Source organism: Somniosus microcephalus, chromosome 22 (assembly GCF_052327205.1).
Source record: "Somniosus microcephalus isolate GS21.2 chromosome 22, FLI_Smic_1.0, whole genome shotgun sequence".
Taxonomy (NCBI): domain Eukaryota; kingdom Metazoa; phylum Chordata; class Chondrichthyes; order Squaliformes; family Somniosidae; genus Somniosus; species Somniosus microcephalus.
The window spans coordinates 58,960,611-58,978,639 of record NC_141008.1 but is presented as its reverse complement, the minus strand read 5'-3'; the positions used below and the strand labels follow the sequence as shown (position 1 = coordinate 58,978,639).

At 45.0% G+C, this 18,029-nt stretch overlaps 1 protein-coding gene across 1 annotated transcript in view; it reads left to right on the top strand.

The window, feature by feature from the left end:
• LOC147102426 (clustered mitochondria protein homolog) overlaps positions 1-18,029 on the top strand; it is a 151,324-nt gene that overhangs the window by 121,499 nt on the left and 11,796 nt on the right. The window contains exons 13-19 of the mRNA XM_085965114.1: positions 431-515; positions 6,879-7,032; positions 8,580-8,719; positions 10,553-10,633; positions 13,630-13,755; positions 17,203-17,324; positions 17,486-17,579. Of these exons, the coding sequence (XP_085821240.1) occupies positions 431-515; positions 6,879-7,032; positions 8,580-8,719; positions 10,553-10,633; positions 13,630-13,755; positions 17,203-17,324; positions 17,486-17,579 (802 nt within the window). The remainder of the gene's footprint in view (positions 1-430; positions 516-6,878; positions 7,033-8,579; positions 8,720-10,552; positions 10,634-13,629; positions 13,756-17,202; positions 17,325-17,485; positions 17,580-18,029) is intronic.

Genomic DNA, 18,029 nt, shown 5'->3' with positions numbered 1-18,029 from the left:
AATTCCGGATATTTAGGTGCTGTTTAAACGAGAGTTTCCTGAATAAATTAGCCAGTTTTTTTTTGTACGTTCGGGCTTTAAATATTTTCCTTTTACATGTGAAATTGTTTGTTCTTGAAAATCGCGCAGCTTTTAATGAGTCTCCAAAAGATGCACTGAAGCACCTTAATGGGATTTCGAAGACATAAATGAGTTAATTTGCATATATGCACTGGGTAAGCAACGTATTGCTAGCAAGGGCCTGGAAATTGTGCATCGCACAGTGTTTATTGAGCCATTTGATCTGTCATATTCCGCATCGGCTGTCTGTGTAAAGAGGCCCACAAAGCTCCTGTGACAGCTCGGTTTATTACCCATAATGAATGCCGAGCCGCCTGATAGATTTTGTTTTTCCTCGTGTGTATAATTTTTGTGTTTCTCTTTTGCACAGTGAGAGCGTGGATCAGGCTGTAGAGAAATATGGCCTACAGAAAACCAGCCTCTTAAGAGAAATGTGTGTGAAGTCGGGTATACAGGTAAGATCGTAGAATCACGCAGCCCAGGAGGTGGCCATTCAGCCCATTGCATCTGTACCGGCTCTTTGAAAGAGCTGTCCCATAGCCCTGCAAATTTTTCATTTCCAAGTATACACTTTGCTGGGAGTGTACTATAGGCCCCCAAACAGTCAGGGGGAGATAGAGGAACAGATATGTAGGCAAATCTCAGAAGTGCGAAAATAATAGGGTAATAATAGTGGGGGATTTCAACTTCCCCAATATTAATTGGGATAGTCAGAGTGTGAAAGGCTTAGAGGGTGCAGAATTCTTAAAGTGCATCCAGGAGAGCTTTTTGAGCCAATATGTAGAAAGTCCTACAAGAGAGGGGGCGGTACTGGACCTAATTCTAGGGAATGTAGCCGGGCAATTGGTGGAAGTGTCAGTAGGAGAGCATTTTGGTGACGGTGACCATAATTCGGTGAGATTTAAGGTGGTCATGGAAAAAGACAAAGACGCCCCGGAAACAAGGGTTCTAAATTGGGGGAAGGCCGATTTTAATATGATAAGGCAGGATCTGGCCAAAGTGGACTGGGAGCAGCTACTTATAGGAAAATCCACACCAAAGCAGTGGGAGACTTTCAGAAGGGAAATAGAGAGAGTACAGCGCCAACATGTTCCTGTAAAGGTCAAGGGTGGGACCAACAAGCAAAGGGAACCTTGGATGACAAGGGATATACAAAAATGCATTAGGAAAAAAAGGGGGGCTTTTGGCAGTTACTAAAGACGGAGGAAGCCCTAGAGGAGTATAAAAAGTGCAGGGGCGTACTTAAAAAAAGAAATTAGGAGAGCGAGGAGGGGCCATGAAATAACACTGGCGAGCAAAATAAAGGAAAATCCTAAGATGTTTTATAAGTATATTAAGGGCAAGAGGATAACCAGGGAAAGGGTAGGGCCCATTAGGGACCAAAGTGGCAATCTGTGTACAGCCAGATGATGTAGGCGGGGTTTTAAATGAATTTTTGCATCTGTGTTCACTATGGAGAAAGACGATGTAGACATAGAAATCGGGCAAGGGGACTGTGATATACTTGAACATATTAGCGTCGAGAGGGAGGAGGTACTAGCGGTTTTAGCAGGCCAAAAAGTGGATAAATCCCCAGGCCCAGACGAGATGTATCCCAGGCTGCTGTGTGAGGCAAAGGAGGAGATTGCAGGGGCTCTGACACAAATTTTCAGAACCTCTCTGGCCACAGGGGATGTACCAGAGGACTGGAGAACAGCTAACGTAGTACCATTATTCAAGAAGGGTAGCAGGGATAAACCAGGGAATTACAGGCCAGTGAGCCTAACATCTGTGGTAGGGAAATTATTGGACAAAATTAGTCTGCACTTGGAGAGGCAAGGATTAATCGGGGATAGTCAGCATGGCTTTGTCAAGGGTAAATCATGTCTGACCAATCTGATTGAATTTTTCGAGGGGGTGACTAGGCGTGTGGATGAGGGAAATGCTGTGGATGTGGTATACATGGACTTCAGTAAGGCTTTTGACAAAGTCCCGCATAGGAGACTGGTCAAGAAGGTAAGAGCCCATGGGATTCAGGGTGCCTTGGCACGTTGGATCCTAAACTGGCTGAGTGGCAGGAGGCAGAGGGTGATGGTCGAAGGTTGCTTTTGTGACTGGAAGCCTGTCTCCAGTGGGGTACCTCGGGGATCGGTGCTGGGTCCCTTGCTGTTTGTGATCTACATAAATGATTTGGATGAGAATGTAAAAGGTATGATCAGTAAGTTCGCAGATGACACGAAAATTGGTGGGGTGGTAAATTGCGAGGAGGAAAGCCTCAGGCTACAGGACGATATAAACGGGTTGGTCAGATGGGCGGAAAAGTGGCAAATGGAATTTAACCCTGAAAAGTGCGAGGTGATGCATTTTGGACAGACAAATAAGGCAAGGGAATACACAATGAGTGGTAGGACCCTAGGAAGCACAGAGGGTCAGAGGGACCTTGGTGTACATGTACATAGATCCCTGAAGGCAGCGGAACAGGTAGATAAGGCGGTTAAAAAGGCATATGGGATACTTGCCTTCATTAGCCGAGGCATAGAATATAAGAGCAGGGAGGTTATGATGGAGCTGTACAAAACGCTGGTAAGGCCACAGCTGGAGTACTGTGTGCAGTTCTGGTCGCCTCATTATAGGAAGGATGTGATTGCTTTGGAGAGGGTGCAGAGAAGATTCACCAGGATGTTACCTGGGATGGAGCGCCTCAGCTATGAAGAAAGACTAAACAGGCTGGGGTTGTTTTCCTTGGAGCAAAGAAGGCTGAGGGGGGACCTGATTGAGGTGTACAAAATGATGAGGGGCATAGATAGGGTAGATAAAGAGGAACTTTTCCCCTTAGTAGGGGGGGTCAATAACAAGGGGGCATAGATTCAAGGTAAGGGGCAGGAGGTTTAGAGGGGATTTGAGGAGGAACTTTTTCACCCAGAGGGTGGTTGGAGTCTGGAACTCACTGCCTGAAAGGGTGGTAGAGGCAGGAACCCTCACAACATTCAAGAAGCATTTGGATGAGCACTTGAAATGCCATTGCATACAAGGCTATGGACCAAATGCTGGAAAATGGGATTAGATTGGACAGGGCTTGATGGACGGCGCAGACACGATGGGCCGAAGGGCCTCTTTCTGTGCTGTATAACTCTATGACTCTATCCAATTCCCTTTTGAAAAGTCACTGTTGAATCTGCTTCCACCATTCTTTCAAACAGTGCATTTCAGATCACAACAACTCACTGCGTATTTAATTCTCCTGACCTCCCCTCTGGTTCTTTTGCCAATTGCCTTAAATCTGTGATTTGGACAGGTTGGGTGATTGGGCAGAAGCATGGCAGATGCAATATAACGTGGATAAATGTGAGGTTATCCACTTTGGTGTCAAAAACAGGAAGGCAGATTATTATCTGAATGGCAATAGATTGGGAGAAGGGGAAGTGCAACGAGACCTGGGTGTTCTTGTGCACCAGTCGCTGACGGTAAGCATGCAGGTGCAGCAGGCGGTTAAGAAGGCAAATGGTATGTTGGCCTTCGTAGCGAGAGGATTCGAGTACAGGAACAAGGATGTCTTGCTGCAGTTGTACAGGGCCTTGGTGAGACCACACCTTGAGTATTGTGTGCAGTTTTGGTCGCCTTATCTGAGGAAAGATGTTCTTGCCATGGAGGGAGTGCAGCGAAGATTCACCAGGATGATCAGCCATGATCTCGTTGAATGGCGGAGCAGGCTCGAGGGGCCGAATGGCCGACTCCTGCTCCTACCTTCTATGTTTTCTGGTTACCGGCCCTCCTGCCAGTGGAAACAGTTTCTCCTTTATTTATTCTTAACAAAACCCTTGATAATTTTGAACACCTTTTACTAAATCTCCCCTTTAACCTTCTCTGCTCTAAGGAGAACAATCCCAGCTTCGCCAGTCTCTGCACATAACTGAAGTCGTCCCCTGGTACCATTCTAGTAAATCTCCTCTACGCCCTCTCCAAGGCCTTGACATCCTTCCTAAAGTGTGGTGCCCAGAATTGGGGACACTACTGCAGCGGAGGCCTACCCAGTGATTTGTAAAGATTTAGCATAAAGATGGTGTGTATTGAGAAACGAGTTTAGCTTGTATTGTTTTAACCAGTAAATGTAGGAGTGATGATCAAGAAGTGACTGGAAGCTAAAAATCTTAAATCATTTTATTGTGCAAGTTATATTCGTATTGTTTAATTAGTATAAATACTAAACTAATGCTCGTTGGCCTGATAGTGGGGCTCCAGTAGTAAATGCACTGCCCAATATGAAAGTGGGCTGTACAGATCCGGGGGGGTGGGGGGGGTAGTGTGGGGGAGAACGACCCTAAGTTTAGTTCATAGTCTGTGCTGAATTAAGTCGTCTCAACCAGAGTGGCAGCAGGGAGTGTTAGAATTGGCCGCAGTGCCTATAGTTGGGGAGGGGGCGACAACGTCAGTCTATTCTTGATCGCTGTTTGACGAGCCCTGCAGGCAGGTGCGCGTGTGTGGATGTTGGTCAAGATCAGGTTTGTCTTGCAGTGTCCCCCGTGATAAAATAGCCTGCCGCTGTTGCTGCCAAGGTACGCGTGAAGGATGAGGTACCGGAGGGTGGCAAGCACCTGCGAAACTCTGTCCCACCAAGAGTTGAGCACCTTCAGGGGAGAAAATACTGTCAAATCTGGAAAAAAAAAAAGGACGTGCATTTATATAGCCGCAGGACGTCCCAAAACGCTTTACAACCAAAGAAGTACTTTTGAAGTGTAGTCACTGTTGTAATGTAGGAAACGCAGCAGCCAATTTGCACACAGCAAGCTCCCACAAACAGCAATGTGATGATGACCAGATAATCTGTTTTTAGTGATGTTGATTGAGGGATGAATTTTGGCCCAGGGCACCAGGGCTAACTCCCCTGCGCCTCTTCGAAATAGTGCCACGGGATCTTTTACGTCCATCCGAGAGAGCAGACGGGGCCTCGGTTTAATGTCTCATCCGAAAGACGGCACCTCTGACAGTGCAGCACTCCCTCAGTACTGCACTGGGAGTTCAGCCTAGATTTTTTTTTTGTGCTCCAGTCTCTAGAGTGGGACTTGAACCCACAACCTTCTGACTCCGAGGCAAGAGCCACACAAATTTGTTACTGATCTCTAGAGAAGGATGTTACTGACAAAGGAGGTGAATGGTGAGGAAAGATTAAGTTCCGCAGAAAGTAGTTAAAGGGCCGACGTTATCGAAGTACCCAAAATATTATGGGCCAGAAATTCGGGTCGGAGGCTTCCCGCAGGTGCAAGCCCCCGACCTGCACTTACCTAGCGTGCCTGCCGTTGTGCTGTGGGCCTGCGTGGGATTCCGATCCTGGGCCTCCTCCAGCTGCCGGCGCGCAGTGCTTGCGTATCCCAGGGGCGCAGTTAGTTCGAAGCGTCCCCTGGGATCATGTGGGCCATGGAGAGCCAATCGTAGCAGGGAATCTCTATTCATAGATTTGACAGGAAGACCTGTCAAATCTATGAATAGAGATCGGCCCCAAAACATATCTAAAACTTCAAATAAATGTTGAAAAAAAATCACATTTTTAAAATAACTATAAATTACATAAAATAACTATTTTAAACAATTTAAATTTTTGAAAAAATTAATTCGTTTTTAACGGGGCTAAAAATAAACTTACCTTTCTTTAAAGTATTTAAAAATAATAAACCTGTGGGGGAAAAAATGTTTTAATTTTACTTAATTCACCACTTACCTTGTTAAAAGCAGGCCTTGCGACTGCTTTTTAAACGCGCAGCTGCTGGAGACTTACCCTCCCGGAGAAACCTGTTTTTAAAAAAAAAAAAAAAAAAAAAAAAAAAAAATTTTAAACAGCAAGTTCCAGGCATACGCGCTGCTTCTCCGGCGCACGCGTTCGACCTGTGAACCACTTCCTTCAAGGGAACGGAAGTTCTGGTTTCCAGCGCATGCACAGTGCATGCATGAAACCGGCACTTTCGTTGGCCCTACGCGTGAGTACCCAGCGCGTACTCACCCGTGGGGACCCGAATTTCTGGCCCATTATTAGTCGATCTTTTCTGGGCATTGCACAAGGGGAGCCTAAGTAAGAGCTGTCTTTAGGTGTGAAGCAGGGTTAGAAGCAACGTCCCCGTTAAGCTGCGCAGTTGCACGGCGGTCTGGAGGTCCCACGCAGGATGCTCGCCGGCTTTTCGATGTAAATCACCGCACATTCGCGAAAAATTGAATGGGCCGTGCAGCCAGTTAAAGGGCCCACACACTTTAAAAAAAAAAAAATTTAAAAAAAATGACCGGGAACTTTGGCTAGAAGGCGCAGAATAATTGGACCAGGACACGCAGATGTAATTCAGTCGCCTCGTTAAAGTGGGGAGGGGGTGTAATTACTGCCTGACCGGTTTTACAAAGACAATTTCCATTATAAATGTCGACGTAGGAATCTATAATGGAAAAAGTTGGCAGGGTTTATGCGTAGGATTTTTAATATATTCTAGATCGAATGTTTACAGATTGGGTAAATTATTCAAATTATTGCGCCAAGAAAGTTGGAGCAGTGGATATAAATGGAAATTGGTGCAAAGTAAATTTAGGACGGATACCAAAAAAGAGGTACTTTACTCCGAGTCATTTAAGTGCTTGGCAAGGTCGACATGAGCAAGACACACTTGGGGTTGTTCAGGTTGGACATGGTGATGGGGGAGCAAATGTACGAGAAGAATGATCTTTGGCCTTTTCTGCTCCCTAGATTTTCTTGTGTTCCGTTGTTGATGAATGAGTGATGTGTCATTTTAAGAGCTTTTCCCAGCACCCTGTTAGACCCGAGATTGCTGCGATATGCTGATTTAAAACCTTTTTGCCTTTCGTAGATTCTACTGAAGGAGTACAACTTCGACAGTCGTCACCGACCAACCTTTACAGAGGAGGACATCCTCAACATCTTCCCAGTTGTTAAACATGTGAATCCCAAAGCGTCTGATGCCTTCCATTTCTTCCAAAGTGGGCAAGCTAAAGTTCAACAAGGTACAATATCCACAGGGTAGGAAATGGCAAGAACCCATGCAGGAAGGGCCCTTTTAATCTTTGAATTCCCCAGTCATGAGCCTGTTAATCAAAAGAGCCAATACAGTAATGTTGAGATTGCAGAGTCAGTGATTTGTGTATCAGGTCTATGTATCGCTAATGCACTCTGATTTACCACTTTACAAATAATGATCACCTTGATCAATAATATTCTACTGGATGCCAAAACATTAGACTCAATCTGTGAATTGGTGAGAGGGTTATAAATCAGTTTGTTTCATGCATTTATATTCCCCACCTGGCACATTGGCACACTGACTCGGCAATGGGTTTTAAAAAAAATCTGGCACGCTCTCGGCCTTCGCCAAGTTGTCAATAAAGAGATGCGGGAGTCCCACTCCACGAGGTGGAGAGGAAGTTCACCTCGTGATTCCTATTCGGAGCAGGAGCCAGGAAGCAGGCTGGGTGCTGCTGTGTTTTTATACAGAGGGGCTCGAGGCTGCCTTTTCAAACTCCGTCACTGTTTGCACCTCCTCACCGAACAGCCTTCACGTAATGAAAAAAACAAATCGATTAATCCCAGGAAAAAGGATGGTGCTGCGGGAAAAGCTGTCTCTTCATTGTAGAATTACACCATTACATTGCTAATAATTCCAATAGAATTATTGATTGGAAACTTTTCCGTTCAATAGTTCCGTGGAGTAGGAAAACCTTTGTGAAACACGTTTACTTGCATAGAAACAGGATTTCCAAGGGCAGACATTGAAATCTATGGGGTTTAGTAGCAAATAAATTGGTCCATAGATGCTAATGGCCCCTTTTAACATACCGAGCTGGAGGTGAAAGTGTTAACATAAGTGGCATGTCCTCCTGTTAAGTCTCCTTCCCTTCCCAGCCCCTAACTTTAAACCATTTATACTAAATTATCACAATTGACACTTTTTTATTCCTATATATTTATTGCTTGTAACGCTGTATAGATCTCTGTTTATAAAAGTTTAGATAACATATCCCAGCAATAGCAGCTGGGAACTGTTCTAAATACGTTCAAAAAAAAAAGGGAGTTTCGTTCAAAAGGTGACGATACAGGTTTTGCAGGCTGTGAAGGAAAGTCTGACATACTTAAGTTAGTCAGTGAATATTTTGCCGTTTAATGCATAGAAGACTTGATTTATAACATCAGAGAACTGAGTTACGAGAAAGGACGGACAACCTTCCGCCTTAATAGAAGCCGACCTTATAAAATATAGAAGCTAACATGTATAGAAAAGGTAACTCCCGAACACTACTTCAAATGAAACCATGACGACCTGACGAGCAACAGGCAAATTTGGGACCGACATCCGGTGTTTCATAACATAAAGTGACCAACGTGTGAGGAGACTTTTGAGTAGGGTCGGGAGGGCGTGAGAACCTGGATTCATTTGAGAAGGGCGCTGTGATGAAAGGAGGTCTTTCTGGATGGGCGGTCTCGGAGCAGTCGAATGGCCGTCCCCATGCATATCTTGTCTCATAATTTGGTTTAAAAAAAAGTCTGTGTTTTACAGGGTTCTTAAAAGAGGGCTGTGAGCTCATCAACGAGGCCTTAAATCTTTTCAATAATGTGTATGGAGCAATGCACGTGGAAATCTGTGCTTGCCTGAGGCTGCTGGCTCGTCTAAATTACATCATGGGTGATTATAATGAGGTATGTCTTCCACTGGCGTTTGTGTGTGTTTTGTGTTGTAGCGACTCTTTGTGGGGAACGCACTGAGTAATGCAGGTTAGTGCCACAAACTGTCGAAGTCTCTTTAACCCCGCCTACCTTGGTGCAATAGGCAGAACAAAGCGGATTCGATCCTTTCTTGCTGCATCCTGTCCACTTTTTCCCCGGTTAGTGTTGGTGGCAAGCTTGACAACAACAAATTGCATTTTTATTTATATAGCGCCTTTTTTACCATTTAAAACTATTGCGACGTGTTTCAGAGGTATAATCGGACAAAATGGATTCTGAGCCAAAGATCGAGATATCTGGAAAGGTGACCCAAAAGCTTGGTCAAAGAGAAAGAAATACTTGCATTTATATAGCGCCTTTCACGACCTCAGGGCGTCTCAAAGCACTTTACAGCCAATGAAGTACTTTTGAAGTGTAGTCACTGTTGTAATGTGGGAAACGCGGCAGCCAATTTGCGAACAGCAAGCTCCCACAAACATCAATGTGGTAATGACCGGATAATCTGTTTTTGTTATGTTGGTTGAGGGATAAATATTGGCCAGGACACCGGGGATAACTCCCCTGCTCCTCTTCGAAATAGTGCCGTGGGATCTTTTATGTCCACCTGCGAGAGCAGACGGGGCCTCGGTTTAACGTCTCATCCGAAAGACGGCACCTCCGACAGTGCAGCGCTCCCTCAGCACTGCGCTGGAGTGTCAGCCTGGATTTTTGTGCTCGAGCCTCTGCAGTGGGACTTGAACCCACAACCTTCTGACTCGGAGGCGAAAGTGCTACCCACTGGGCCACGGCTGGGGTTGGTTTTAAGGAGAGCTTTATAGGAGGAGAGGATGTTGGGGAAGGGCTTAGGGTGGGAATTCCAGACCATAGGTCCTGGGTGGCTGAAGTGCAGTGGGGGATGCACAAGAGGCCAGTCAGCGGATCCGGGAGTTCGGAGTGGGTTGTAGGGCTGGACGAGGTTGGAGATGAGGGCAGGGTGAGGCCCTGAAGGGATTTAAATATCAGGATGTGAATTTTAGATTGGAGGCGTTTGGAGACTGGGCGCCAATGTCGGCCAGCAAGGACTTGGGGGTAGGTGAGCGAGATGTAGTGCGGGATAGGATGCGGACAACAGAGCTTTGGATGAACTAAAGCTTACGGAGGATGGGAGGCCAGGAGAGCGTTGGCATAGTTGAGTCTGAAGATGAAAAAGACACAGATGAGGGTTTCAGCAGCAGGTGGGCTGAGGTACTGGCACAGGTGGAGGTGGGTAATGTTCGAGGTGGAAGTAAGCAGTCTTCATGATGGAGTGGATATGGGCTTTGAAACTCAGTTCAGGGTCGAATCGGACTTTGAGGCTGTGACTAGTCTGGTTCAGCCTGAGACGGTGGCTGGGGAGTGGGATGCAATCAGTGGCACGGAATGGAGTTTGTAACCGTGGCTACACTGACCACTGTATTTCTACCTCCCCAAAGAAAAATAGTGTTTGTCAATAATTTAATGAAACTTATAAAATAGGATTACAAAATGTATTATTATTGGTTCTACAAAGAATGTAGTCAAATTTGCTAAAATTGCTGGCTTTGCCTTTTTGGAGGGGGGATCTGGTCATTCTAAACCTATTCGCCAGCTGCAATGAATGTTCAGGAGCGTGGGTCGGAGACTTGGGGCTAAACTGTTATGGCCCCATCTTCCAACTTGCCCTCCCATCCAGTGAGGTTCTGCCCTGGAAGTGGATCCTCACTGAATTTGCCTTGTGTCGTTTATTGGTTTTTTTTTTTAAACGGACCGTATCTGCGGTTCATAATTTTCACTGTTTTGCCTTTTAAGGCCCTGAGCAACCAGCAGAAGGCAGTGCTGATGAGTGAGAGAGCACTAGGCATCGATCACCCCAACACAATCCAGGAATATGTAAGTAATGACGTTTTTTTTTTAAATACTTGAGATGTGTGAACGCAGCAACATTGCTTTCAGTCGTATAATCGCACTCTTCTCACTGATGGAGCAGAGTTGAGAGTGGGCATGCAATCAATCTGTTAAATCTGTGCAACGCCTCTGCACGTTTAATTGCATGGTTAAGCTATTGATTGTTCAGCTTAAGAATGGTCATAGTGGTCAGTTGTAGAGAACGAGGCTGATGGTTTGTGTAGCCAAGTGACAATTTTATTGACTACAGCAATTCCAAGTCCATTATGCTGAGGTTTTGCAGTATGCTAGTGATGGTGGCATGCTCACATATCTAACCATTATATACCCGTCAGCTGTCCTTGGTCGTCCTATGTTAGTCCGGCCATATATTGATGTTTTTAAAAAAAAAAAATTCTTGAGCCTGTTTTATCTGAATAGATAATTTACAAATATTTTACCAACTATTAGATTTTTGAACGATAAGGGAGTCGAGGGTTATGGGGAGCGGGCAGGGAAGTGGAGTTGAGGCCAAGATCAGATCAACCATGATCTTATTGAGTGGCGGAGCAGGCTCGAGGGGCCGAATGGCCTGCTCCTGCTCCTATTTCTTATGTGTGATAATGGTGACAGCAAATTACCTGAGTTGAAATAGGAGTGTTTGTCACCGATTGGTGCAGCCTGTCTTCAAATATTGAATTACTGACAACTAACTTATACCAGAAAAGTATCTGAAGTCCCAATTCATTCCAAATGGCATGTTAGCCAATAAAGTAAGACGACGGGCGTTTCTGAGAGGTAAAATCAAATTGCAGTATTTCAACGGAAACTTTGAGCTAAAAAAAAATGTAACAAATGGCCCAAATATATTTTTATTAAACAAAATTCTTTAAATGCAAAATCCCCTCGTGTTACAGGTTTAAAAATACAGTGCAGCATCGAGGACGAAAAATCATTACAAATTTTAAAAAAAGAAATCTCTGGCTCAACCAGCCAAAAGTTTAACTCCCAACCTCCCCTCGCCCTTGAAGTTACCTGTCCCTTGAATTCATGCGACTCTGTCGGGCACACTTCCTCCGTGTCAACTGGACTTGAGATGAAGGCACCTGGCTAAAGTGCTTACAATGCATTGTACCGCAGCGACTCATTCACTTAGCGAAAGCCAGTTCTTATCCAGCCAGATGTAAAATTTTAAAAATCAAGGAATTCTAGGGTTTTTTTTCCCCACAAGAGGTATAATATACAGCAGCCAAGAGGTCATGATGAGTGATCGCCTGAGGCCTCAGCCTCATGAAGGGATGCCTTAGCCTGTGGTATTGGACACCGCAGGAAAAATAATGGCCCATAATTTCCGATAGGAGGCATCCTGCGTACAGATGCCTCCTGTGGGGGGTGGGGGGGTGGGAAATCTACGCCCTTACCCGAGGGCTCCCGAGGTCTGGACTCTTCCACTCCTGGGCCTCTCCTGGTGTGTGCGCGCGCGCGCGCGCGCGCGCGCGCGCAAAGGCCCACGTATCCCAGGGGCACAGGCAGTTCGCAAGTGTCCCTGGGATCACGTGGGCCAGGCGAGCCAATGGGAGAAGGGAATCCCCCTTCATAAGAAATAGGAGCAGGAGTCGGCCATTTGGCCCTTCGAGCCTGCTCCACCATTCACTAAGATCATGGCTGATCTTCTGCCTCAGTTCCATTCACCGGCCCTATCGCCATGTCCCTTGAGGCCTTTACTCGTCAGAAATCTATCGACTTCTGTTTTGAATATACCCACAGCCCTCTGGGGTAGAGAATTCCAAAGATTCACCACCCTCTGTGTGAAGAAATTTCTTCTCATCTCAGTCCTGAATGGCCAACCCTTTATCTTGAGGCTGTGGCCCCTGGTTCTAGATTCCCCAGCCAAGGGAAACATTCTCCCAGCATCCACCCTATCAAGCCCTGAAATAATTTTGTATGCTTCAATGAGATCCCCTCTCATTCTTCTGAATTCAAGAGAATACAGGCCTAGTTTACTCAATCTCTTCTCATACGACAGCCCTGCCATCCCAGGAATCAATCTCGTGAACCTTCATTGCACTCCCTCTATGGCAAATATATCCTTCCTTAGGTAAGGAGACCAAAATTGTACACAATATGCCAAGTGTGGTCTCGCCAAGGCCCTATATAATTGGAGTAAGACTTCTTTACTCCTGTACTCAAATCCTCTTGTAATGAAGGCCAGCATACCATTTGCCTTCCTAATGGCTTGCTGCACCTGCACATTCAGTGACTCATGTACAAGGACACCCAGGTCTCTCTGAGCATCTGCATTCCCCAATCTTTCACCATTTAGGAAATACTCTGCCTTTCAGTTTTTTCTACCAAAGTGGATAACTTCACATTTATCCACATTATATTCCATCTGCCATGTTCTCGCCCACTCACTGAGCCTGTCAAGATCCCCTTGAAGCCTCTTCACATCCTCTTCCCAACTGACACTGCCACCTAGCTTTGTATCATCACCTGTCAAAAGTATGAATGGGGATCACTGAAAAAAGACACTACATTAAATAACATTTTTAAAAAGCATCACGTTTTTAAAATGAGTTAAAATTACATTAAATTTAATATTTTAAACAAATTTAATTTTGAGAAAAATAAAGTTTTTTTACAGGGCTAGAAATAAACTTATATTTTTTTTAAAATATTTTTACATTATAAATGAGTGAAAAAGAAATATTTTTATACTTTTTTAAACTCTTATGCTGGTAAAAGCAGGCCTTACTCCTGCTTTACCAGGCGTAAGATTTTTAAGGGATTTCAGTGGGCGGAGGTTCTGCAGAAAGCGGAACTCTCCGCCCGCAGAGGCCCTTCTCCAGGGTAGGCGTGCGATCTGTCAAGAGGATTGCACTCTCGGATGTCTCCTCTTCAGCGCTGTTCTCTTAGCACTATACCATTTGCGTAAAAGTGCCTCAAGATGGCCAAGTGTTGCAGTTTATCAAGTGTTTCATTTTTCTTCCTTTCCTTTGCAGATGCACCTTGCACTGTACTGCTTTGCAAATGGTCAGCTATCAACGGCTTTAAAGCTACTGTATCGATCTCGCTACCTCCTGCTCTTGGTCTATGGCGAGGATCACCCTGAAATGGCACTGTTGGACGTGAGTATCTGTGCAGTCTGGAGACTGCCAGTAAGACTGGTGACGTGTCATTCAAGGACGTTTCACTAACGTTGAAATTGAAATTGATCTCATTTGAAATATATAAAATTCTTAAAGGGTGGTTGGAATCTGGAACTCACTGCCTGAAAGGGTGGTAGAGGCAGGAACCCTCACAACATTCAAGAAGCATTTAGATGAGCACTTGAAACGCCATAGCATACAAGGCTACGGACCAAGTGCTGGAAAATGGGATTAGAATAGATAGGGCTTGATGGCCGGTGCAGACACAATGGGCTGAAGGGTCTCTTTCTGTGCTGTATAACTCTATGGCTTGGCAGGGTAGATGCTGTGAGGGTGTTTCCCCTGGCTGGGGAGTCTAGAACTAGGGGTCACAGACTCAGAATAAAGGGTCGGCCATTTAAAACGGAGATGAGGTGAAATTTCTTCACTCAAAAGGTGTTGAGCCTTTGGAATTCTCTACCTCAGAGAACTGTGGATGCTCAGTCGATTAATATACTCAAGACAGAGGTCGATAGATTTTTGGATCCTAAGGGAATCGAGCAATATGGGGATAGTGCAGAAAGGTAGAATTAAGGTAGATGATCAGCCATGATCACATTGAATGGTGGAGCAGACTTGAGGGTCCGAATGGCCTACTCCTGCTCCTATTTCTTGTGTTCTTATATTATGTTCTAACTGAATGAAGGCCTTCCACTTGCAAGCCGAGAAACAGAGTTTTAATCTTAATGCTGCTTTTCAAGTCACTTATGCTCTAGGAGTGAGTTTTGTGTTCTCGGGTAGATCAGAAGATCTGGGTGTTAATTAAAAAGTAGTGCAATGTTTTTTTTGCTAAATATTGGCTGTGGGCTTAGTCTGCTATTTCCCCATTCTTACTAAGTAGTAACCTAATGGTGCACCTTTGTTTCATAGAAGCTATGACCATGCTTCCACTTTTTTTATTCTCAAGACGTGGGCGATTAAAAATGGCTGTTTTTATTGTCTGTCTCTAGAGAATGTGGTGGAACTGCCTTTCAAAGTAATTCTAGAATCATAGAATGGTTACAGCACGGAAGAAGGCCATTCGGCCCGTCGAGCCCTTGCCGGGTCTCTGCAAGAGCACTTCAGCTAGTCCCACTCCCCCGCCCTTTCCCTGTAGCCCTGCAAATTTCTTTCCTTCAGGTACTTATCCAACTCCCTTTTGAAAGCCGTGATTGAATTGCCCCAAGGGCTTTCAGAGTCAACCACCTAGTGTAAACTGGAGTCACATGTAGGCCAGGTCGGGCAAGGGTGGCAGGTTCTCTTCTGTTGAGTCAACTGTTCGTCAACCTCCTTCTGTGGTTCACAAGGACGTGCTTCGAGTAAGCGCGAGACTATACAGAACAAACTTTAATCATACAGCATAGGTGATCAATCTATACAGTACAGAAGAGAAGCTTCAGGTTTCTCACTCTTTCAAGCTCTCAAACTAACTCTGGTAAACTATCCTCCTTTTATACAGTTTGCCTACTTCAAAGGTACATTTCACAGAAAAGACCTCATGATTTTTCTTGGATCTTTGCAAGAACCACTTATTTACCTAAATATCCACTCTATACCATGGTTAATTGATCCCTTTGCCTATGTTCAATACACTAGTTGCTAAAGTTATACATTAATCACTCGTGACCGATGTTGTTCCAGTCACTTATTTCCTTGCACAGGCATCCCACTGTTTTCCTGTTTATCTTAGAAAGCGTGTTGAACAGTTCTAGTTAAGCAGGTGATTTTTGACTATTAACCCTTAACTCTCCATGCCCAGTACATTCCTTTGAAGGATATTAGTGAACTATTTTTCTGGTGCTAACTCGCCACGGCTTCTTCGGCAGCACCTCCCAAACCCGCGACCTCTTCCACCTAGAAGGACAAGGGCAGCAGGCGCATGGGAACACCGCCACCTCAAAGTTCCCCTCCAAGTCACACACCATCCTGACTTAGAAGTATATCGCCGATCCTTCATCGTCGCTGGGTCAAAATCCTGGAACTCCCTCCCTAACAGCACTGTGGGAGTACCTTCACCACACGGACTGCAGCGGTTCAAGAAGGCGGCTCACCACCACCTTCTCAAGGGCAATTAGGGATGGGCAATAAATGCTGGCCTTGCCAACAATGCCCACATCCCATTTAAAAAAAAAAAAAAAAAAAAAAAAAATGTTTTTAAAGTTCCTAGATTTATGGAATTCAGTTTCACAACGTAACATGGTGGGATTTGAACTCTGATCTCTGGGTTACTCGTCCAGTACCGTAACCATTACATTACCTTCCCCCTTAGGATATTACTAATGCCTCGTGGCAAACCTTTTAATTCTTCTGCTCAGGGATAAGTGATACTGCAAACCAATGGAAAGGACACTTTTGTGTGATGCGATTGCACTAGAGGGGTTACAGAGGAGATTTACCAGGATGTTGCCGGGACTGGGGAATTTTAGCTATGGGGAAAGGTTGGATAGGCTGGGGTTATTTTCTTTGGAACAGAGGAGGCTGAGGGGAAACCTAATTGAGGTGTATAAAATTATGAGGGGCCTTGATGGAGTGAATAGGAAGGACATATTTCTCTTAGCAGAGGGGTCAATAACCAGGGGTCATAGATTTAAAGTAATTGATAGAAGGGTTAGAGGAGAGTTGAGGAGAAATTTTATTCGCCCAGAGGGTGGTGGGGGTTTGGAACTCTCTGCCTGAAAGGGGTCGCATTTAAAAAGTACTTGGATATACACTTGAAGTGCTGTAACCTACAAGGCTACGGACCCAAGAGCTGGGAAAAAAGAAAGAAAGAAGGGCCTTTCACGACCTCCGGACATCCCAAAGCGCTTTACAGCCAATGAAGTACTTTTTGAAGTGTCGTCACTGTTGTAATGTGGGAATCGCGGCAGCCAATTAGCGCACAGCAAGGTCCCACAAACAGCAATGTGAAAATGTCCAGATAATCTGTTTTTATTATGTTGATTGAGGGATAAATATTGGCCAAGGCACCGGGGAGAACCCCCCCTGCTCTTCTTTGGGATATTTTACGTCTACCTGAGAGGGCAGACAGAGGCCTCGGTTTAACGTCTCATCTGAAAGACGGCACCTCCAACAGTGCAGCACTCCCTCAGCACTGCACCGGGAGTGTCAGCCTAGATATTTGTGCTCAAGTCTCTGGAGTGGGACTTGAACCCACAACCTTCTGACTCAGAGGCGAGGGTGCTACCCACTGAGCCACTGGCTGTGGTATTAGGCTGGATAGCTCTTTATCGGCCGGCGCAGACATGATGGGCTGAATGGCCTTCCTTCTATGCCGTAAATGTCTATGATTTGCCCCCCACCCTTGCAATTCAAAACATCCTTGAAATAAATGAATCCTTTTTTGCAATTTATTCTAACCAACTGTCGTGCAATGAATGTACTTGGAGTGTTTTTATGCTTTCATTGCAGAGTAATATTGGCCTTGTATTACATGGTGTTATGGAGTATGACCTTGCCCTGAGGTTCCTGGAGAATGCTCTGGCAATCAACGGAAAATACCACGGAGCAAAATCTCTCAAAGTTGCCCTGAGGTAATTAAAAAGTTACGGTCATATATTTTTTAATAATTGAATTTATTTTTTCTATCCAATTTATTTTGCAAATCACTTTGGGATTTTAAAATAATTTTTAAGAATGAAATTATGTATTGCTCTTTCTCATCTTTTTTTCCCCCCATCCCCCCTCCTGTCAGCCACCATCTGGTAGCGCGTGTCTACGAGAGCAAAGCAGAGTTTCGATCAGCCCTACAACACGAGAAGGATGGTTATACCATCTACAAAAACCAGGTCAGTCTTGCACGTTCAGCGTGAGCTACACATCTCATTTGCACCTTGTCACCGTCTGGCTCAGTGTTAATTACGCCATCTGCAGTCTCTGTTCACAGTGTATTTCAGACTACTGGGGTATTCTCTAGTATTACTTTTAGATTGTGTTAGATTTGTGAGCCTGATTTATATTTTTTTAATTAATTTCTCCAGGTTTCCCTTTCACACGTTCAATTAACCTGCTCCCAGGTTTGTCCCAGTGTCACTCTCTTGACTCGTTCCCCTCCCCCAGGAAGCAGGCTGAGTGGCCCATTGCGCCTGACCGTGTTGTATGCTGCTTTTTACCTTTTTTATAAATCGCTTCTTCACCATTGGCCTATGTGCTGCTCTCTCTCCTGTTGTATGTTGCCACCCGACACCTGTAGGTTTGTTGGAGGTTGATTTTCAACTAACGGGGCCATGTTGAGGGCT